Raw genomic sequence first — 24,630 nt, forward strand, 5'->3', positions numbered from 1 at the left:
AGCCGTCGGTATATATGGGGAAGTACCTGTTGTACCTACCCCTGTGCCTGAAGAATACCTGTCGATAAATGACATCTGCTGTGGTGGCTCTAGGGTATAATGATAATGAAAGAGAGACATCTGGCAGAGACTGCTCCCATGGTGCCAGTTGCCAAGCAACTGGGGCCACACGACTGATGTCTAATTCTAGTTCTTCCATAAGTGCCCTCATACGAAGACCGTAAGATGGAACACATGAAGGTCGAGCAGCAAAAAATCTATGAAATGAGGGATTAAAAATGACATGATGAAGTGGATGACCTGGTAAAGACTTCATTTTTATATGATATTTCAAAGAAAGTTGTTGGCGTCTTCATGTCAGTGATGGCTCGTTGCATTCGACATACAGGCTCTCCATTGGAGACGTCCGGAATGCTCCAGAACAAATCCGCAGTGCGAGATGGTGGACTGCTTCGAGCACACTCAGATATCTCTGAGGTGCCGACCCGTATACAATGGAGCCGTAGTCGAGCTTCGATCTTATTAAAGCTTTATATAAGTGAAGGAGCGACTTACGGTCAGCTCCCCACGATGTAGAAGAGATGACCTTCAAGAGGTCATCGTCTTCATGCAACGAGCTCTTAACTGTGCAATATGAGGTTTAAAAGTGAGTTTCTTGTCGAATATGATGCCGAGGCATAGCGACAGTCTTGTCGGCGGAGAAAGAGAAGCCATTATCATGAGCCCACTTGCTGATCTTGTTGAGAGCGGTTTGCAATTGTCTCTCTGCTGATCTCATATTCACTGATTGATACGATATCAACAAATCATCCACGTAGAGTGCGCCAGTGGCTGACAACGGGAGTTGGTTCAACACCCCGTTGAGTCTTAAAATGAAAAGTGTTACACTTAAAATGCTACCTTGAGGTACACCTTGTTCTTGAATTTGGGGAGCTGATAATGTGAATCCGATCCGTACCTGGAAGATGCGGCGAGCAAGAAAGTTCTTAATGAAAATAGGCAAGTTGCCCCGCAAGCCGCAATTACAGAGGTCGGAAAGAATACAGTGCCTCCAAGTACAGTCGTAGGCCTTTTCTATGTCGAAAAATATGGCTAGCATATGCTCCCTCTTCACAAATGCTTGTCTTATTGACGTCTCAAGGCATAACAGATTGCATATTGTAGACCTGAACCGTCTAAAGCCGCTTTGATGTTTCGATAAAATATTGTTAACCTCAAGGTAGTGCATAAGGCAATAGTTGACCATGCGTTCCATGAGCTTACATAGACAACTGGTCAAAGCAATAGGTCGGTAACTGTTAGGTTGCTGAGGATTTTTGCCAGGCTTCGGGAATGCAAGAACAATGGCTGCTTGCCAGGTGTCAGGAAATGAATGACTGACCCAGATCCGATTAAATAAAATGAGTAAATGTGACAGTGATTCTGGTGAAAGATGCAGAATCATGGAATAATGAATAGCATCGTGCCCTACAGCTGAGTCAGGACTTCGCTGCAAGGCCGTCGTCAGTTCATGAAGGGTGAACAATGAGTTGTACCCCTCCGGTGTAGAAGGCCGGAAGGTATACGATGTGCGTTCAGCTGATGATTTAATGCGATGAAACGATGGGGGATAATTCGCATTGCTGGAAACAGCGGCGAAATGCGCAGCGATGGTGTCCGTAATATCCCTCACATCGCTGATGATAGTGCCATTGGTGTTTAAAATGGTGATGGGATGAGACTGATAATGACCATTGATTTTTTTTTTTGGATCCGGTCCCAAATGATTTTGGATGAAGTTGATGAATTGATTCCCGTGGTAAACCTTTGCCAGGACTCCCGTTGAGCCTGGCGCTTCTCGCTATCGCCTTTACTTTCAAAAATGCCAACTTATTATCATGGGTAGGGTACCGCCGGAACCTACTCCATGCTTTCTTTTGTGCTTTAATCGTGAGACTACACTCGTAGTTCCACCAAGGTTTAGGAAATTTAGGAAGTTTCGAGGAGACTTTGGGTATTGTTTCACTGGCTGCTGAGATCATAGAACTGGTCACAAGGTCGACACAATGGTCGACGTCGGGTTGCGAAACCATATCCTCCGTGATTTCTGCCTTGACCGTGAAGTCAGCCCATTGGGCGGCCACAAGCTTCCACCGAGGAGGTCCCTCAGGTATGCTATGGCGTCGGTCAAGGCACTTAACCACTAGAGGAAAATGATTGCTCCCGTGGAGGTCTGGATCAACCGACCAGGACCAGTTGGGCAAGAGTATGGGTGAACATAACGATAGATCTATTGCAGTGAAACTATTGTTTGGGGCATGGAAGTGAGTGAAACTGCCATCATTCATGATGGCGAGGTCCATGTCGTCTAACAGACGTTCAACCATTTCCCCACGAGGGGTGTTGCTGTTAGAACCCCATATCATATGTTATGTGCATTGAAGTCTCCAAGAAGAAAAAAATGGTGGTGGTAATTGATCAATCAGATCTTCTAGATCTCTCTGTAAGATGGTGTCATTCGGTGGCAAATAAATGGAACAGATGGTAATTCTTAGGCCTGTAGAGATTTCCACCGCAATGGCTTGCAGGTTCATGCGCAGCGTTAAAACGCACGACAACACATGATGTGGAACCAGCAGAGCAACACCGCGGCAAGCCCTACTCCCGTCCTCGTAGTCAATACGGAACAGGGAATGTCGCCTGATGTTCCATGTCTCCGAGGGCTTCGTGAAAGTTTCCTGGAGTGCCACGCAAACAGGATGATAGCGATTGATCAAATCCTTGAGATCTTCGTAATTGGATCTAAGACCACGAATGTTCCATTGAATTATGTTGGCCATAAATTTCAAATGGACGTAGACGGTTCAAGGTCTTTGAACTTATTTCGGTCTAATTTCCGGCGAGTACCACCGGATTCTGGCGGATTATCGAGATCCTTGTCACCAATTGATTTGTCATCAAGCAGTGATATGTTTTGTATTGTAGGGGTCTTCTTTGCTCTCTGAATGGCTTTTCTCGAATATCCGGTCTTGAATAGTTTTATTTTAGATTTATTTCCAGCATTGATTTTTGGCTTAGTACCTGTAGTTACTTTGAATGTGTTCGCTGTTGTTTTTCCCGCTTCTTCGGAGGTGGTGGACTCCTTCCGTAATCCAGCAGAGCAACAGCAGCCACAACTATTACATGGTTGGTTAAATGATGTTTGAGTGGATGTATCGGCTATAGGTTCGGTCTGAGTTGTCACAGATGCTTTGGTGACATTGTTAGTCTTATTAGCTGTTAATGGATTTGTTACCGTATTAGAGTATGATCTACTAGCTATTGGAGTTTGGTTAGGGATTATACGACGGCGTGCTTCAAAATATGAGATGTTATTAAGGACCTTGATCTTCGGGATCTCTTTTTCTTCATTCCATTTTGGACACTTTCTGTCAAATGCGGGGTGGTCGCCACCGCAATTGACGCACTTGAATGGTAAATTAGTGCAGTTGTCCGAAATATGGTCCCTCTCACCGCACTTTGCGCAGGTGGGTTGACTATGGCACGCCATTCGTGAGTGACCAAATTTTTGGCAGTTGAAGCATCTTACAGGGTTAGGTATGTATGGCCGGATATGGAGGTTATAATAACCGATTTTGACATCTTTCGGCAATGTTGGGGATGAAAATGTCAGAATTATATTTCGTGATGGAGCTAGATTGCCATCTTTGCGGCTCATGATATGTTTGGCAGATGTTACGCCTTGAGACGCTAGCTCCTGGGTTAGTTCATTTTCATCCATGTTAATTAAGTTAGGGTCTGAGATGACTCCACGTGAATAATTCAGCGTGGGATGGATTTTGACTGTTATGGGAATGTCTCCGAGAGATGTGAGCTTTTGAATGAGTTCGGCTTGTCTGGGAGTGTTGGTTTCGATGAGAAGGTCTCCTGAACGAAGAGCCTTCACTGATTTTAAAGTTCCAACTGCGCCATAGAGAGCTTTATCTATCAAGAATGGTGATACTTTTGACAGCTGTTTATCGTTATCAGAACTGTGCAAGAAGAAGAATGAGACAGTAGATAGATTTGAAGAAGCGGTTTCTGTGACAATTGTTTCACTAAGTGCAGTTCTTTGACGTTTTGGTGCATTTTTAGTTTTTCCCATATTTGAATGGGTATTGTTCCACTCTCACCCACCATGCCCACCATGGAGCCCTACGAGGGGACGCGCACACGTAACCGGTGAAGGTTAATAGCAACGTCAGGTTAGGTGAGAACTATACACCACCGAAACAGGCGAGCAGACGCGTTCAGGATCCAAGATCGTCGTGAAGCAGCACCAACAAACCTCAACGACGTCCGGCAGGCCCGGCCCCTCTACCTGCCCAGTAGTGTAACCCCTTCAGCCACCGAGGCGACCACAGCCGATTGACCTGGACGGGGCTAATCCAAGCCTCCCGTTTCCGCTGAATCCGAGGCCAAAGCTAGCGCATCAGGCTAACCAGGATCCCCATCTCCAGCCTTACGGGTCTCCATGCACGGCAAACACGCAGGTAGACAGCGTCCCGGATGGAGCATATGCTAGAAGCAATGCCCCATCCGGGAGGACCCTTCCCCGCTCAGGCGGGGTCCACAATAAGGGGTTAGACGCAAGACATGTACAGGACAAAAGGAGACGCAAGACATGTACTGCAAGATGTGTAGAAATAAACATGTAATTTGGGCTATTGAAGGTGAAGTATATGAGCACAAAAAGCGATAACAATGACGTGTGATTGATTTGGCATTACCCAGAGTGCACCACGAGGAGGCCTATAACATTACACCCCTATCTAAGTTTGAAGTTTTCTTAAATTTTCTTGCCTGTAAACAGCAAAAATGCTTCCCATGACAGAGTAGACACTAGTGCAACTGAGTAGACCGAAATGTTTAACTGAAAGTAAGTCATCTCAAATATTCTGAATAGGCTATGCAAATACACTTTTATTAAGCACAACTATGCCAAATCCAAACCAATCATAAGCTGATCATCTATGCTTTTCCAAAAGCAGGTGACAATTATTCAAAGAGAGTGTCTTGTTGGCTTTCTTATAAATACCAATTCACAACCGACATAGTCCATGCGACCAGTGAAAAAAATAACAGCTGATGCATTTTTCATCATTGATGGGAGTTCTTTTTATGCTGTCCCTTTTGGCAGTCATCCTCCCTCCTTTTCTGGCACTAATGCCTCCGCCAAGTCAGCCAGTTATCTTCTGATGATTATCTGATAATTACAGTTTGATAGAAAATTTACACTGTCCTTTAAAAAGTGCAATAAAGTCTCAGTTCTTTCAGGTGGAATCACTGCAGACAATTCCTCTTAGGCTTCTGCGCATCCCTGAAGGATGATATTTGGGTGAGTCCAGCTGAACTGGTGTATCAACTTCCGTTAGAATTCCTAGAAACTTCAACGCAACTGAGAGATCCAAAGGCCTACATGTAAAAGTTGAGACAACGTTCCAGGATAAAAGATCAAACACTGCTTGCACCATGAAAATAGAGACAGAAATGTCTTGTTTCTGGACATATACGCATGGGTCATTCCGTGTCAAGTCAACACAGTGATTTTACTCCCCTTCTCAGATTTTGATGAAACTTGGCACAGAGGTAGCCTACATGTAGATAAAGAAAACTACCCAATTTCATTAAAATATGTCAACCCATTTTGAAAATATGGCGATGTGAAGTTGTCAAAATTCACTAAAAAACACCCCACGGCCATAATTTCAAATTGCTGTAGCAACTCTCCTAATTAAGCTAAAATGATGGGACAGGTGTCATTTTGCAGCATTTTCTATGGGTTTTCCTATGATATGCAACACAATATGGGTTTGAGATGAAATGTTTTTTTTAAATTTAAATTAAAATTTAAATTTTGAATTTATCAAAAAGCGCATCTTCAAAATTTTTCAAAAAATTATATTCAACATTTCACATTGTTGTTAACTAATTCCCTAAGTATGAAAGTGGGACTGTCATGGGTTCACAACTTTATAAAATTTCAAAAATATATATTTTACTAAAAAAATTGACATTTTTGTAAAATTTATAGATTTAAGCAGAAATATACATAACTTACCCATAAATAAATTTTCACTTTTTTCATAAATTTATTTTTAATGTGTTTAAAATGCAACTAGTGACTATGATGGGTGATTATTTTATGGTTTAACTGGTTTAAACTACTTTAAACCAGTCCAACTGGTTCCAACTGCCTGTGGGCATAGGCAGACTGATCAGTCTTCATACTGATTCATTGGCAGTTGGATGTGAATGTTGGTGATTAAATGTGATGGTAATAAGTTTCTTTTTTAAATGTTAATATTTTGTGAGGTGTTGGTATTAGTGAAAAAAAAATATTATTTCAGCACCCAAAACACTGCATTTTAGCAGGACATAGTGGAACACACTCAGTATGTGTTTGCACTACACATCAAAATGTCAAACTTATGATAGAAAATGCTAAGCTCGGCATGTTAACCAATGGAGAATTGGCATCTTATAAACACTGTTTGGCAAAAATGCTGTGCAACCCAGCATCAATTCATTGCATTATGGGAAACTGTAGTTCTTGCCCAGGAAGTGACCCAATAAAAAGTACACTACAAAATTCATTTGATAATAATATGGTTGAGAATATCACTTTTCGACAATGGGTTTCAGTAGGCAGATGTAACTTAGAAACCATACAGAAGACCTCATTGGAGTTTATCGAATTATTTTCTGAGAAATTGACCACACTGATACTCCATGATTTTCTAGCTAAGCAGCAAAGCTCTTTTGTAAATGAAGTCAAGGAAAACTTGAATGAGGGTGAATATGTTGTTACATGTGACTTCTCCGAGAATTACACTTTTGTGATCCAAGATGAGGCCCTGAGTTATCATTGGTCAAGTGATCATGCGACAGTGCACCCCTTTGTAATGTATTACAAAGGAGAGAAGAAAACAGAGCATATGCAGGGGCGTAGCCAGAAATTTCATTTGGGGGGGGACCAAAGTGACAGAACAATGGATTTGGCCATCTTTTTCCCTTTTTTCGGTCATTTTCTCACATTTCGGGGGGGGGGGGGGACCAGACCCCCAAGTCCCCCCCCCCCCTGGCTACGCCCTTCAGCATATGAGCTATGTCATAATTTCTAATTGTCTAGAGCATAACACTATAGCAGTTTACTGTTTTCAAAAAAAGCTAATTCAATTTTTAAAAACCAAATTTCAAACTGTACAGAAGATATATTACTTTTCGGATGGCAGTGCAGCCCAGTACAAGAATAAAAAGAATTTTATAAACTTATGTTTCCACAAAGAAGATTTTGGCATCGATACAGAATGGCATTTTTTTGTCTCTGCACATGGAAAAGGACCTTGCGATGATGTCGGTGGCACTGTTAAGAGATTAGCAACAAAAGCAAGTCTGCAGAGGCCATATGAGAACCAAATTCTTACTCCACAACAACTTTTTTATCAGGTAGTTAAAAACATAACATCTGTACACTTTGAATTTTCAACATAAGAAGAGTACATTGAAACTGAAAGATTTCTAGAACAACGCTTTAGTCAATCTGTTACCATCAAAGGAACACAGAGGTTACATGCCTTTATACCGATAGCATCAAGTACATCAAAAATATTAGTAAAAACTTTTTCAGATACAACAGAATCTACTGTTGAAACAGACACAAAATCTCCGGAAAAACTGGCTTTAAGAGATATTCATGGATATGTTACTGCCATCTACGACAGGAAATGGTGGCTAGCTTATGTTTTAACAAAAGACGAAGGTCTTGATGAAGTTAAAGCTACTTTCCTTCACCCAGCTGGCCCATCACTGTCTTATGCATATCCTACAAAACCTGATATTCTATGGGTATCTGTAAATGATGTTCTTTGTAAAGTAAACCCAGTAACACCAACAGGAAGAATATATCAAATTCCTGGGGATGATACTGTAAAAACAAATGAAGCGTTCAAAAAGACAGTGTAAATCTTAAAAAATATACTGTTTGTATCAGGTTTGGCAAGTGACATTTGAATGTATGTGTTAAGAGTAAATTTCAATGTGTACATAGATATATTAAGAATAAAGACTAAAGATTTATTTATGGGTAAGTTATGTATATTTCCACTTAAATCTATAAATTTTACAAAAATGTCAATTTTTTTAGTAAAATATATATTTTTGAAATTTTATAAAGTTGTGAACCCATGACAGTCCCACTTTCATACTTAGGGAATTAGTTAACAACAATGTGAAATGTTGAATATAATTTTTTGAAAAATTTTGAAGATGCGCTTTTTGATAAATTCAAAATTTAAATTTTAATTTAAATTTAAAAAAAACATTTCATCTCAAACCCATATTGTGTTGCATATCATAGGAAAACCCATAGAAAATGCTGCAAAATGACACCTGTCCCATCATTTTAGCTTAATTAGGAGAGTTGCTACAGCAATTTGAAATTATGGCCGTGGGGTGTTTTTTAGTGAATTTTGACAACTTCACATCGCCATATTTTCAAAATGGGTTGACATATTTTAATGAAATTGGGTAGTTTTCTTTATCTACATGTAGGCTACCTCTGTGCCAAGTTTCATCAAAATCTGAGATGGGGAGTTAAAATTTATATAAAAATTGTGTTGATTTCACATGGAATGACCCGCATACAATAATTATAAATCATGTTGTACAATGAAGGAAATTTTTTTTAAGTAATAAAAAAAGCATGTTATATCACTATATTTTAATTTGTTTTTTTTTCCATTACTTTTCCACACTGCCAATGCTAAAAACCTCATCCAGCTGACATGGGGACAGGCCTGGGATAATTATCATAATTTTTTTTTTTTTGGGTTTTTTTCAAGCTGTAAATTAACTACAGAAGGGCCCGTGAAAGCTTTGCTTGGGGGGACAGATGCAGATTGAACTCAGTTGCAGCCCCGGACACAAAAGTAAATACTGGACCCCTTAAATTAGAAAAAGAGTGTAACATTTGTTTTTTTATGTTGCTCAGGGTGTGTACCTGCCCTTAAATCCTGCTTGGCCCACTGCTTGGGCCCACCAAAAATCCTCATTTGATTATTTGATCATTTTTGTCGCACCATTGCCATTTTCTGCTCACGAAGGCTAAATGGACCTACAATTTATTGCTGATTCCAAATGGCAGGATTGTTTTTATACTCATCAAGAGGTTGGTGTGCTAATCCCTTGATGGGGGACTTCCTATGGTAGAATGTCTTTCTGTGGTCATGTTGCCGTTGCTGTTGTACCTGTGTCAGAAAATTTTTCTGACAAGGACGAACCAGGTATCAAGCTCACAACAACTAAGTTTTTTTCAAATTGCTATATTGCGGAAAAGTTGCTTCCTTTAATAAAAAAACTATGTAAAAAAATTTAAAATCGGTTGACATCTTCTGGTCATGCATAGTACTTGAAATTTATAGAAACTGACGAAATTGAAAATTTCTTAATTTTTTAAATATTACTTAAAACTGAACGATCGGCAAGTTTGTCATGCTTATTTTATGGTTCAATAAAGTAAAATAAATTAAAACATTAATATTTGAATGTTTATCAGTTGCACATTGTGTTCGAAAAATGGGAGACTAATTCCATTGTGCAGCTCTTCGCCAGCTTTGTCAGAATAAAATGACCCACAACTTACAATGAAGAGGTGGCTCCTGTTGAGTTCCACCTATACCCTCTCCAGATAACCATCCAAAGTAGGAGTATGTGTGTAAATTACATTATATTTAAAACTATTTACCAAAATTGACACATTCAAAATCTGACGATTAGGAGAAATCAGGAGTAACAGATCTTGATAATAGTGTAGATCTGATGTAGCCATCTCTAGATTCCCGTCTGTATACTTTAGTTGAGGCATCTGTAACAAGTTTGCACATCTCTGGACTGCCTGAGTGTGGCAGGGAAACTTTTTGATGGCTCTAATATCAGTGTTGGAATTGATGAATATAATATCATTACATAGTTCCCGCAGCATTGGGGGAGGATACAACAGGCCAGTATTTAGGTAAATAATCTGAAGGTAATCAGTAGCTTTAAACTTAATCTTAGATAGCATGAAGTGTCTGAAATGAACAGAACAAACCAAGCACAACCAGGCCCTGTTGCATTAGCCATGTAAGGTCAGTGCCGGAAAAACTCCAGCCAGTTAATCAAGGGATCAGGAGAAAAGTGAGAAAATTAAAAATGTAACCGAAAATAACAATTTGGCTAGGCTAATGCAATTAAGCTAAGCATGAATCAGCAGCTTTTCTGCAGAAAGATCACTTCAACAGGTTTATGTATATAAAAATTATAAAATCTTATTTAAGATCGACCATGAAAGAAAGATACATTAACAAGATTGGCTTTGTTGTCGATAGAAAGTAAATTAGCCAATGAGCTTGATATTCAAAAAGTAATTTAATACTTTTCAAAGATGAAAACAGGCAGGAAAAGTTCTGATTATGAATCAAAACTTAGAATTAAGAATCATCTCTTACAAAACTTTGTATCAAAACTCAGAGAGGAAGTGGATCATATAAGTTTTAATCAAACTTTTTCAGCTTCACTTACGAGTTCAAAACTGTTGCATAAACATCCCATGATAAAAACAATAGTTCTAGAAACCCATAAATATAATTTTTTTCACTGTCGTGATAAGTTCAATTTTTATATAGTATTATATTATATTATAGGGTTTTCCGTTTCGCATATATATATCTTGTAGTTTACACTATATATATATATAAACTATCATTTACATTTTTTTTTCAGTTAAAAAAGTTATGTGAAAAATAAACACGAAAACAAAACGTAAACAAAGTTTTTATTGAAATTTTAACAAGTTTCTTTGTACAAGGATGACGTCACTCTCCCCTACCATACAAAGGTTTATTTTAACAACTGGCTGTTGCAAAGATGTATTTTGGAAAGAGAAAATTCAACTGCCCCTGTGGGGAATCAAACCTACGTCCTTTCACTTTCCGGGTAAACGTCCCAGACCACTAGACTACAGAGGCACCGAATAGCTCAATCTTTCCTTGGAGCTCGTGTACACTGAAAGGGACCGTACATGAACAGCTGGACCAGACTCTGGCCAAGCTCACAACTGCGCTGCCAGTTATGAGCTTGTACACAAGCTCCAAGAAATTCGGTGCCTCTGTAGTCTATTGGTCTAGGGCGTTCATCCGTAAAGTGAAAGGACGTGGGTTCGATTCTCCGCAGGAGCAGTTGAATTTTCTCTCTTTCCAAAATATATCTTTGCAACAGCCAGTTGTTAAAAAAAACCTTCGTAGTTTCTTTGTACACTCAATTTTTCTAATTGCACTTAAATAAGGAACAGAATAAGGCGACTTATTAAATTTTGCTCCCCTGACAAAAACCTGGCTACGCCACTGATTCCAATGGTTCTCTTTTGTCAGCTGCCTCCCTTGCGTAATCCATGGTTCATTGGCGGCTTCCCAAGAAGTTTGGCAGTTTTTCATTACATAAAAGAACCACTTTAAAGCATAGGTTTTGTGTGCACAAACCCATATTTCGAGCTCGCCACGACACTTCTAGGAGCCCCAATGTACACTTTTGGAAGCACTGTGGTACTCCTTTAAATTAGACCTAAAAGTTATGTTGCAACACAATTAATGGCGAACGAGTCTGATGTCTATCTTCTCTGGAACATTCTCATTCTATCGCATGCATATACTGTATGAATTCATAATAACTAAATATTGAAATCATAGTTATATAATTTATATATAACTATGATTTCGTCGTTCAGGGGGCAGAAGGCTAGCAGGGATTTCTCGACAACGTTGAGTCAAAAACCCTGATGGAGTTGATATTGGCCCTAAACCCAGTCCTCGACTGGTGCAGGTAATTTCGACGAAGTCCGGTGGGCCCCCGCTCAGTCAAAGCCACTTATCTTCACCTCCACGTTGGGGGCCCCCTGGGATCTTGTATGCTAAAGCAACGAGACTCGAACGAAGAAAGTGGTAGCTTCTTCCTTGTGTGATCAGAACTGGAGGAACTCTGTGGGGGATGGAATAGGGTCTCAGAGGATCTCTGCAGTAGAGGGTAAAGGTGAAAAACTGGGTTTAGCATTTCCTGGGCCGCCAGGTAGTACAGGGGCCCGAACCCTGTCTAGCCAACAGGAAGGCTGCCCTATCTACTGGTGTATAATCCCACTCGTCCTGTATTTCCAGGTGGCACCTGGGTGGGGTAATGCTCGATGATGCAGGGGCTCTCCCGAGACCACTGCTGCATGAAGGAATCTGGGGTTAGCTCTAGCAAATCTCCCTCTGAGGAAACCCAGGGATAAATTAAATTTTTTAAATTTTCGTTTTGTATTTTCGATCGACTTAAAAATTTTTTTTTTCTCGTTTGCATTTCATTTTCATTGAATTTTTTGGACGTTAGGGTTAGCAAACAGTGTATACTTTTTACCAGGTTCTCTCAATAACTTTGTTTTTCCTTCCACTTGGGCCTATAGTTGTAATGTTAGTGTGATTTGAGATAGTTAGCTAATTCTAATAAGTAAAAATTGTACTTTGTAGCTTAGTACTTTTTTTAGAGTGTGTTCTATTCTTTGTATACATATGTATTTTATTCTTCGTGATTTAGTGTTGCGCATTCTATTTTACGTAATTTTTTCGTACAATCTCTTACGTATATTTCGCATAGTAATGTATTTTACATAATTTTAATTTCCTGTTAAAGTTTTTCATTTTCCTAGTTTTAATTATTATTATTATCTAGCTTTAGCAATAGTGTTAGTATGCCTCGACCAGTGTTGTGTAGAGCTTGCGACGGGAGGTTTCCCTGGTCTAGGAGTATAGTAGCTGATAGTTTCAATTGTAAAGGGTGCTTGGATAGAAAAAGGCTGGAAATCGAGGTAGAAGCTTTACGGGAAAAAGTTAGGGTACTAAAGGGCCCGGTTATAACGGAGCCTCTGGTCATCGAGCCACCTGTTGATGAAGAAGCAATCAAGTCCTGACTCATACAAGAACAATGCAACACAGCCAGTCTTTGATAAATTTTTCAAGGAAGGAGATAGAGTACAGTCAAGAAATTACACTCATTCAAGCCTATGGAAGTATGGAACTGTTGTTCAACGATTGGGTCATGTTCATTACCTAGTTGAACTAGATGATGGATACATTATCAAGAGACATTTTGAACAGCTTCGACAGGGTGAAGTCAATCGACAGTCTTCTCCAACTCCTATTCAATTATCTGTTCCTATGAAACACTTCCCTCAAAAGAACTCTGTCACTTTTAGTGATCATGTAAGTCAACGAGAGATTCCTGCAATTTGCCAACACAAGACTTCATCTATGGTAGATGCTTCTACTGAAACAGAGCAAACTTCAAATGCAACTCCTCGATCAACAAGAACTATTTTTCCTCTAGCTCAGACTACTCAACTGAGACGCTCAACTAGCTCCAGAAAACCAGTTCAAAGATTGAACTTTTGACTGTTCAAATGTTGATTCTTGTGTATAACTTTTGATTGTGTGTATCATTAATCATCTCTTAATTTAGTGTGGGAGAATTGTTATGTATCTGGCAATACCAGAAAATAAGCAGTATTATGTTGTACGAAGGTGGCAACACTTGAAGGGAATGACAACATGCCGGGAATCAATTGTAAATATTGTTCCGTAATAAATTAGTTAATAATTATCGTTCAGCTCATGATTCACTACCGAAACGGCTCATAAAGTACAATAAAAAAACATCACATGAGGAGTGTCTGTCCTCATATAGCTGTCTTTCTCAGATGGCGGGCGTCGTTAAAAATCAGCAGAATGTTCTGTAATATTACTTTCAAAGAGAGCCGAAATTTGAGCTATTGAAATGTGGTCAACTGGGAAAGGTGCCATAGCCTCCAGTCACGGAAAGAACACCTTTTTTTCTTCCTGACCACTGTACCAACACCCTTCATAGATAGCTCTCGAAAGATACCCCCCCCCCCCTTCTTTTTAAAGGATATTGGCTGAACTCTCATTTTTCCAGCACCTTCAGTAATCTTCGCTGGATGCCTATTCACCCTCCCACCTCTACATGTTACAATACTATTTGGATAGGCGGCGCTCTGTAACCGGTAGGTTAGACATTCATATATTTTTTTACTTCAACGGCAGTCTGTGTGGAAAAACAAAAAATAAACACAATATGCTTTAATAATTATATATTATTTACGATAGAAATGACACATGGCACTTCCACACGTTTACGAAATGTGAATTAAAAAAACTTTTATTTCCCTTTTTTCTATATTTGCCTCGCCAAATTTGCCACCCTGGGCTATAGCCCGCTTAGCGCTCCCCTGTAAATACGCTACTGTCTTGGTGTAGTTACTACTGGTCCTTTTCTCTTAGTCTAAACAACAGTTTCTGGTGTCACTCCATACCATAAAATATTTATTTAATTATATAATTATATATATAGTCAAACCTCGTTAATGAGTCTTTCTCGGGAGAGCAAAAATATGACTTAGTAAGCGGAGTGACTCGTTAAACGGAGTAAACCATAGCTTTGCTAGTTCCTTTCTGAGGACAATTGGGACTTCCAAAAAGCGACCCGGTAAGCTGAGTGACATGTTAACTGGCTGACGCACCAACGAAATTTGACTGTATATATATATATATAAATAATTATGTAAAATATTCGGCGCCAAACATGTCCGACGACCCAATCAAAAGTCGCCAAGGCCGTTAGACACATTACGAGTGCCGAAAAAAAAAATCTCCAGCATAGAAAACAATATGAAAATATCATGAAACACAAGAGAAATGGGAACAGCTGTCGTATGGTCCGCCACTTGGCGATTTTTTGGTGCCACACATGTCTGATGGCCCGACGAAGAGTCGCCAAGGCCGTCAGACACTACGGAAGCCGAAAAAAAAACATAATAGAAATCATAAAAACACCAAGCATAAAAATCTAAAAAAATATCAGTTAAAAAAAATTACACCTGGCCCCCATTTTTTTAATAATAAAAAGATCGGGGCATAAGGAATTCCAGGCATAAATATTCTATGTATTAAAACTAAAACCCGGACCCTTTTTCTTAAATAAACGTATCCGGGCATGTTGAATAAATAAATATTCTATGCACTAAAACTAAAACCCGGACCCTTTTTTTAATTAACGGATCCGGGCATGAAAAATTCTGTAGGTTCATTTTAAATAATAATCCGATAAAACAGAAGGCATGGCATTGGATGAATAACTAATAAATACAACGAAATAATAAAATGGTATGATACAACCTGAGCAGTAGATAATAATCCAAATGACGTAAGCTACAGAAGGGAGGAATAATAATCAAAGAGAGAGAGAGACGTGCTGGAAATGGAACAACGGCTGCTTAAAATTTTTGTATAAACGCTGTGAACAAAAGAAAAATCCTGTTTGGCAACGCCAGCGCCATGTGGTATCACCCAGCGAAAACTGAAAAGATGTTAAAAAATACAGCAACCCAGAGCCCCATTATGATGGTCTTGGCAACTTATCGCAAGGAAACCATTCACAAAGCCAACCCTGTGAATGTTATGTTGGTTTGCATGGTTTGTTGTATGCTATAGTTTGCTATGTTGGTATGCTAAGGTTTGCATGCCATACGCATGTGCTGTACAAAGTATGGTCTACAGGTGTTTATTGATTAAATAAAAATTATTTAATATATATAATTTTTATATTTCCACATGTTTTCAATCATTTTTGGGTATTCGGACAGTGACCTTAGCGCCAAAGCTGGTTTGGCGATAAAAAAGTTACAGAATCGCGGTATACCAAATATTGGAAATTTACCCACTAAAAATCAGACAACACGGAACAGCTTTGGTATAAGGGAAACGCCAAATTGGCGACTTTTTACCGGCGATAAGTTTCCATCGTTGGCGTGCTCTGGTTTGTTGTTGTTCTTCTGGGTTGTCGTTGTTCCAGAATGTTTGTAGAATTCTGCCAGTCAGTGGCGCTGGCTGTTGTTTTTCCGTGTTCTTAGCGTCCTAACGCGTCTTTCAAACGGGTTTTACTGCCATTTTCAAACTGGTTTTCTCTTTTTCTCATTCTATCCTCTCTTTTTTTCTTCCAAATGACGTCACTTAATAGCCGCAGCGTTTTGAAAAACCGTTGGTATAGTTCTTCATATTTTCTCTTCCTTCCGTATATATGATGTAGTGTGTGTGTCGGATTAATTGGAATCATTTTGGATATCTTTTCCCTCAGGTTGTACCTTTAATATTTTCCAATATTTATTCTTTTCTACATGCAGGATGCCCCTGCATCCTTTTTATTTTATTTATTTATTTTTCTACCGTTGATTATTTATAAGAACCCGGATTCTCGGAAAGAGAGTCCGGATTTTAATTTATAATAAATAGAATATTTTTATTTATACAACATGTAGGACCGTTGATTATTTATAAGAACCTGGATTCCTGGAGTCCGGGTTTTAATTTATAATAAATAGAATATTTTTATTTATACAACAGGACCGTTGTTTATTCACAACGGCCCGGGTTTCATTTAAACCCTGATTCCTTTTTTTTTATCCAGTTTTATTTTTTAAACACTCCACAGCTTATTTTTGTTTATGCCATTTGTTTTTACTGTTTTCTATGCTGGCGACTTTTTTTTTCTGGCGCACGTAGTGTCTGGCGGCTTTTTCTCGGGCCGTCTGACATATTTGGCGCCAGTAAAAAAAGTCGCCGAAAATCGCCAACCTGTCCCTTATACCAAAGCTGTTCCGACAACACTTTACACACTCACACTTCCAACCAAACTCACCCCATGTCGATAGACTAGAGTTGTGTTCGGTTTGAAAGAAAGAATCAGCTTTCGTTTTGTTTAAAGTCTGATAACAGAACGGGAGCGAAAGGATGTTTTCCTTTCTCTTGAGAATAGTAAAGTAAGGGCTGCAACTATATACTTTGTCACCCCAGAGCAAATCAACATTTTGGTAGCCTTGCCATGTAGAAGCAGTAAAAAGGTGAATTTGGTGTCCCTTCTGGTACAGCGCATCAGACCCGCCAGCTTCCCTCCTTTGTTGCAGCCCTGTATTATAGTGTATAACCTCCAACCTTTGTCATGGGCAACTCGGAGGAGCAGCAGCATGACAAATACTTATCAAATAGAATTTTTCTTACACTGTTCTGGGAAGCCGCGGATAGGCATTGATTACGGTTTGGGGTGCCAAGTGTGGAAAGTCTGGAAACTCAAGTTTCAAAAAACGCTTAAAGGGTTAATGGCTTCAAGAGGTTAGAAAATTTACGTTTTTTTTTATTTGCTTGATGAGAGTTATTGATAACATTATAAAGAATGAAAAAGAAACGGGGCCGCAAATACAGGCATGAAGTTTTGGCACTTCCTTCCCCCCCCCCCAGGGAATGCTGAAGGAGATTGAGGAAATTTGCTCCCGCTTTGGTCCGGCGCCCCCCTAAAGTGCAAAATTTCAAAAAAGTCTTCTACTACCTCTTTCTAAAAGCAGTAACGTAGAGGTTTCGTCTTGTGAAACTGCCAGAGTTGACCGACCCAGTTCTCCGTTTTGGTATTACGTCCAAAAACACCTTTAAAATTGTCCTCTGCATGCCTTCTGAATTTAAATCAAAGATGGTTCAGATACTTCCAAGCAGCTGTGAATGGTTTCAATTAAAGCTGCATTAAGAGTCTTTCAAGCAACTTTCAAGCGGCTTTGGTTTCAAAGGATAAAACATTTCAAGGAGATAAAATACGATAATGATTACACAGCGCTTTCGGCAAACCGAACACCCTCTACAAATCAGCAAGTTGCTCATGAATATGATGACCATACGTCCCGTATTTAATGAGGCTTTTCGAAGAGCTGTCATGATTATCATCAGCATCACTTACCATACATCCAGTATTTCCTGGGACAGTCCCAGTTTTTTCTGTTTTTCTGGTTGTTCCGACTTTTTAACAAAACTGTCCAGGTTTTTCACATATTTTCAACGAAGCCAACTTTTTCTTAATTTTATTCTTCAAATCAACCATTAAAATTAACCCAACTCAGAAATTACATTACGATAATTCACGACTAGAAATAAAAATATTCATCTCACATTTCTGTAGGGTGACCATACGTCCCGTATTTCCCGGGACAGTCCCGGTATTGTCTCTTTTTTTGGCCATCCCGACTTTTTGGCAAAAGTGTCCCGGTTTTTCCCGTATTTCACACGACACCTACTTGAATTTTTATTCTTTATTGAAGTCGAAGATTGAGATTATTTTTCAACTCATAAATAATTTTATGATAGTTACAAGTATATATGGGATATTAATCTCCCACATTTGCTTTGGTAAACGGTTTTTTTTTTTCGTGGAATACATTTTAATCCACTGCAATTTGCAGTAATGCATCATTTTCCGCCATTGTGATTTTCCTTAATTTCAACAATATTTGGCAACTTTGTTTGGTTTTGGCATCCTTTTTGGCGATAATTGGCAATGTCCCGTATTTGGAATCCCGATGTCCCGTATTTCTCTCGAGGAAATATGGTCAGCCTACACATATCTACTGTTTGACACAAAAATATCACACATAAATATGATATGAATAACTCTCGATTACAAAAACTCTGTCATATGTCAAAAGGGGGGGGGGAAGTGTGCTATGACTTTTCCACCTTGACAGGTCTATGAAACTCCAAAAGGGTGTTCAGTTCTGAATGTGTGGTATGTTATAATAATTCTGTCCACGTACATGCCCTGATCCACTAACGGCCGTACTCACCGTCCAGGTTCAGAACGCGATCCAGGTTCTAAACCGCGTTTCACCTCAAAATTGGTATTCACCACACCTGAATTGAGATCCACGGACCAGCTTTTCGAGCCTGAAACTGAACCTCCGATATCGGCGATCCAGCAGGGTGGATCGGTTTCAGCGCATGCGCAGTGAGCATTATCGTTAGAGTTGCCAGATTGGCGGTTTTCCCGCCAAATTAGGTTGCTTCAGATCAACAAGAGAAGTAAAGAGGGCCCGGGGGGGTGGGGGCTTACACAGGACCTACCTTTAAAGGGGGGGATACAGGGTATAATATTTCCTCTCATCACAAGTTTTCAAAAAACATTTTAAATTTACAGAAATTAATGAAAACAGTACAGATATTTTTATACAATATTTCATTAAAATTATTTGAATTTAAATTTTTAAATTCAATTTTCATTTCTTGGAGGTCACGAGGGGGGTATACATTATACAACATATTATTATATCCCCCACCCGCATATCTCTCGAGAATGGGGAGGGCAGCCCCCTTGGTTAATAACGGTACTAATCTAGAAGGTTTTGGTCCAGTTTACTTGATTTTGCTGACAAGTGGGGTTGGGGAGAGGTAAAAACCCATAAAATTTTGCTTAAGTAATACTTGAACGGTCTATAGTTACGGCCCAACCACTTTCTTCTGGAACTATTATAACTTTTCTCCAGCTCAGAAGGTTTCAATCTGTTGTTTACACTTCTCTTACAGTGTTTACGCCGCTAAATTTACGGTTCGAGAGTAACTCATTCCCGCTCCTCTGTGATTGGTCGAGTTCACCAGGGAATGTCGGATTTTTAGCCGCTAGTGGTTTGAAAACGGTTCGGCGGGAAATTTTTGGCTTTGGCGGGTGGCGGTTTTTCCAAAATTGTGTTCATGGCGAATTTCTTCCTATTTTTCTTTATTTTTCTTTGCTTGAAGAAAATTATTATTTTTCTTTGCTTGCAAAGAAGTTTTTCTTTTTTTCACTTTAGTCCCCACCTCATGTTGTGTTTTCTTTTTGACAAGGCAGAAGGGGTGGGGCTCAATCTCAATCAAGGCAGAATCTCACCCAACTATGGAAAGCCAGAACTTTCAACCATAATGCCTTTGCCACCCAATGATTGAAGGGACCGTAAAACAAAAACTTTGGAACTGTCCTGGGCTCTAGATCAGTGGTTTTCAACCTTCATGATACCGCGGCCAATCGGTTATAATATATCCAACACTATAAGGGAGACTTCAGTGACGTCACGAGCGTCACGAGCTGCACCTTCTGCTATAGAAGGTGTCTCCGGCCTGACGGATGGGAAACAGTATCTAGACCACAGAAGCCTGTGAAAGAAACCGTAGCCTCCACAAGCGTGGAGCTGGCAGGGCTCAAGCCCGGGAACCAGTTCTGTCTTAACGCATAGGCCCACCCGAGCATGGCCCGGGGCCTCAAGAGAAGAGGGGGCCTCAGAAAAACGAGAGGTAGTTGTATTTTTCGGGGATTTTCCATGTAGGTAATAAGAAAAATCACTTGGCTCTCGGGCCCATGATGCTCTTAAAACGGCCCTGCCAGGAACCCAGAAGAGTTCTTAAATTTTTTGTTTACTAGACCGTGAAAAATCGGGTCTGGGACCCATACCTAATTTTTAAAATCATTGTACCAAATTTCGTAGGCACCTATGCACATTTTGAGGCAGTGTCGTCTTGATGCATGGGCCAACCCGGGCACGTCACGGAGGCCTTGAATGAAGAGCGGGGGGGGGGCGGGGAAATAAAAAATGATATATGGTTAAGATTTGCGAGATTAAGCATGTGAATTGGTAAGTTGGAATTTGCAGTCTGGATAGAGGGCTGATCATAATCAATTTGTCCGGGGGCCCATGATGCTTTTAAGACGGCCTAGACTTGAGGCCATATCTGGACCGTTTTTCCAGGAGAGAGAATGTGTAGCCCTGACTTTCGCAAAATTCTAAAAAAACATATTTTTGCACGAAAAAGTGAAAAGTGGGGGGGAGTTAGTGACTATAACAGGAAAAGAGTTATAAGCCACTTTTGCTGGATAGAATATCGTCAAACTGTAGCTCGCTTGTTGCTTCATAGATGGCAGCACAAGTTCAAATATTTTGGGCTACTTTTTGGCTACTTTTGAAGAGGATTTTGGCTGGAAATTTTTTAAGGACCTGGCAACTCTGATTATCGTCGCTGCAAACACAAACATCGACGTAGTAATGGCGGTCGCACTGAATTGTTTTTACGATGAGCCGGAATGAAATAGGGAATTTAGAATAATTTATTAATTATAAGGTGAGTGACCGCGTTTAGGTATTAAATATATGTTAAGTAATTATCCCCGATCAATGAAAGCTTTCAACTACTTCTTGAAGCCATCAACAAGTGACGAAAGAAGGTGAGTAATGATACTTTTCTATGATTTCCTTCATATCTGAACTTCATTCGCTTACAAAATGATCATTATCAAATAATGATAGAATTGTATGTGTAATATACTCATGTATTGATATTAATGACAAATTCGTCTTTATGGTACCTGGAACAGGGTCGTAGTGGGCAGGGCCGTCTTAAGAACACCATGGGCCCCCGGGCCAAGTGGCTTTTCTGAGGACCTACCGGGTAAATTGCAGAAAATTTCAACCAAATCTTATTTTTGTGAGGCTCCTCTTCTCTCGAGGCCCCCGGGCCGTGTCCGGGTAGGTCCATCCGTTAAGACAGCACTGGTAGTGGGCTCTCTCGATGCAGACTTTTTTCTTGAGTGGGGGCCCCTGAAAGTATTATTATGTAAAATAAAGTGTACATTTTTGTGAGGGCCCCCATTCTCTCGGCCCTTGGGAAGTGCTCCGGTTGCCCCAGCTTATTTACGGTCCTGAACTAACGGTTAAAATGGCGGGGTATAGTGTCACGCTTTTGAAGTTTTTTCCTCTCTGAAAATAATGTATCATTGGTCTGAAAAGAAGTCATGAATATCTCTCTTGAATTGCAGGAATAGTCACTTCCATACAGTGTATACAAAAAAAAAAATTTCCCTAACCAGGACCATCTTAAGAGCATGATGGGGGCCCCCCGAGACGAGAAATTTTTCTTTGGCCCTACCTGGTAAATTCTAGAAAATTTCAACCAGATCTCATTTTTGTGGGGCCCCTTTTTCTCTTGAGGAGTCTCTTACATTAAGAACTCGCAAAATGTACTAGGCAAAAGCGATCATTACAGTAGTGCATTTTAATTCCTAAACAATACAATATTCACCAACACTCTAAAATATAGATTTGTGTATGAAATGTTTCATCTCTAATATGAAAATATTTATATTATTGCCAAGCAAAATATATTACCTTTTGTAGCTTTTACCTCTTGGCAGGAATATATTTATTACATGATATTTTGCTGCTGTGTGTAAACATGACATTTTCCTTCTATATTCAGTCGATCTCGCTAATAACATTCCCACATAATATTTTCCTGCTTAGTACTCGAACTAATTTTTATTACGATTTCCTGTTTAGAGCATTTTCTCCGCTTACATTTTTCATTTTAATTTTTTGAAAAAAAAAAAACAAAACTCTATAAGCAGAATCCACAGTATTTGCACAAATGAAAACACATGCACAACAAAAAATATTTTCTGTGGTGCATTCTCATTATCCAAAATCATATAATTATCAGCTCATTTCATTCTATTTGTGCATCAATATTTTCCATATAAATACCAGTTCATTGGTTTATTATTTACAGTTAAACCTCACTACAATGATACTTGATATAAAAATAAATCCCTCTACATCGATATTTTGAAAGTCTTGTTTGGAAATTCCTATAGTATAATGTTAAACTGGTGCCACTCGATTAGAGATGTGAGATGAGAATATTAATATGAGAAATAACTTGAGAATAATTCTTATTAATTTTGATAAGAATATTCCCCACTAATTTACAAAAGTAGTCTTTCCAGAGAATATTCTCTAGGATATTATATATAATTATATTATAAATAACTGGAGAATATTCTTATTAAGAATAATAAGAACATTCTCAAGTTATTTACAATAGTAGTCCTTCCAGAGTCCTTCGTTACAATATTCTCAAGAATTTTACATCTCTAATCTTAATGCAACAGCAATCCCTCTACAATGATATTTTTTCTTGATTTGCAGAATATCATTTTATTTAGATTTTAGTGTGTGATCATACCTTTCGTGCTCAAAACACCAATTCAAAAATTCATGAAATTACATTTTGGAACCTTATTTATGTGCAGTTCATACCAGCATTGGGCAATGATTGAGTGAAATTTATAATATTTAAATAATCTATCATTACATAACTAGTACCACGTGATTGCTGATTACATGTGCTTTATTCGTATTATGCAGTATGATTTCACTGTATTTGAAACACATGAGTGTGATTTGCTTCATTCTTTAGGGAAATTTTTTTTCATGAAACCTATGTTTAATTTTTCAGATGAAACAAGTATTTGGGAGCAAAAGTAGAGTGAAAGCATATATTTATAATAAAATGTGGCCACTGAAGACGAGCTGACTCCATCACGGAAGAAAATCTCAATATTTATTTACAATGTTTGTGTGTGTTATATGTACCATCATTTTTTTTAGCAATCTCAAATACTTCCATATGAATAAATTATTTTTGATAATTGATTTGTCGTTATTTCTTAAGTGAGGAAAATGTTAGCTTTTTTTACGTAGTTTGAATTTGTGCCTTAATTACGTTCAAGTTACAGTGTAAATTTTGAAAGTAACGAATTACTAGATTATTGTGATTATCATGTAAATACAGTATATATATATTTAAAAAAAATCCAGATTTAACTACCAATCCTGCTAGTAAAAATAGGGATGGAAAATGATTTTGTTGATGAATAATGTCGTTGAATCTATCAATATATATCAAGTTTTTTTTAATTTTTAGTCTTGGCTATTAGTTTACCCTTTAGTTAAACATGATTCAAAAGCAATGCAATTTACATATAAAAAAAAAAATTGTCCATACACTAATGCTTTTATTGACTGTCAGATTTGAAACTTTGTTTACAGATTTTTTATTTTTAAGAATCTTTCAGCTTCAAGGACGTCCTGTCACCTTATATTTAAAACTCCCACGAATAAAGGGGTCCTTTACTGCAGTTTTTTTTTGTCTCGATCAGCTAACACGCAGATTATAACATACACATTCACGATAGATTCGATAGCAATAGGGAACGGGGGGGATACAGAGCTCCCTGTTGGGAGGGATGATTTTTCTAATTGTTGTGAATGGGTTGACATGCATCCCATATTGTTCAGTATTTTCGTGACTTTCTCAGAGGAAAGATTGTTTTATTTTCGTTTAAAATAAGTTGATAAAAGTAATTTTCAGCAAATTATTTGAATGTAATATTCCATATGAAAGTTCCAAAAATTTCATGGGGGGGGGGGCGTGCCTCCCTGTACTGCACTTGTGGGGGGGGGCGATGAAAATTATGATTGAAAATTGGGTCGCAAATACTGAAAGATTGAGAAACGCTGCCTCAACACGTACTAGCGAACTTTCACAACTGTCCCGATATCAACGACAAGGACAATGTAACTGTTTCTACATTCAGTGACGACATTAATAGTATCGGTTCCATCAATTTGCTGATCAGAATTGGAACTATTTCAAGGAATCTGAAATTTTTTGTATTAGACGTTTCTCAAAAAATTTTGCATTATTATCTTTAAAGGAATTTTAGAAATTTTTCTCAAAAATTGATTTTGTAAATTTCAGTGTTTTGCAATTTAATAAGGTTATTTCTATTTCAAATAGTAATCATAATATTGGTTTCGGTTATCAGCGGCAAAAACAAGAAAAATAATTACTTTTC

At 38.7% G+C, this 24,630-nt stretch overlaps 1 protein-coding gene across 5 annotated transcripts in view; it reads right to left on the reverse strand.

The window, feature by feature from the left end:
- muc (dihydrolipoamide S-acetyltransferase muc) overlaps positions 1 to 17,799 on the reverse strand; it is a 291,233-nt gene extending 273,434 nt beyond the window's left edge. For 3 of the 5 annotated variants that reach the window (XM_089236511.1, XM_089236508.1, XM_089236510.1), the window contains exon 1: positions 17,479 to 17,787. In XM_089236511.1, the coding sequence (XP_089092637.1) occupies positions 17,479 to 17,594 (116 nt within the window). In that variant the 5' untranslated portion in view covers positions 17,595 to 17,787. Of the gene's footprint in view, positions 1 to 17,478 lie in introns of all 5 variants that reach the window. The other 2 variants (XM_089236509.1, XM_089236512.1) reach the window with 2 other exon arrangements.
- Between the last annotated feature and the right edge of the window lie 6,831 nt (positions 17,800 to 24,630).

This window comes from Pholcus phalangioides, unplaced genomic scaffold (assembly GCF_987345545.1).
Source record: "Pholcus phalangioides strain wild (caught in Gottingen) unplaced genomic scaffold, Ppha-v1.0 ptg000009l_1, whole genome shotgun sequence".
In the NCBI taxonomy this organism is placed as follows: domain Eukaryota; kingdom Metazoa; phylum Arthropoda; class Arachnida; order Araneae; family Pholcidae; genus Pholcus; species Pholcus phalangioides.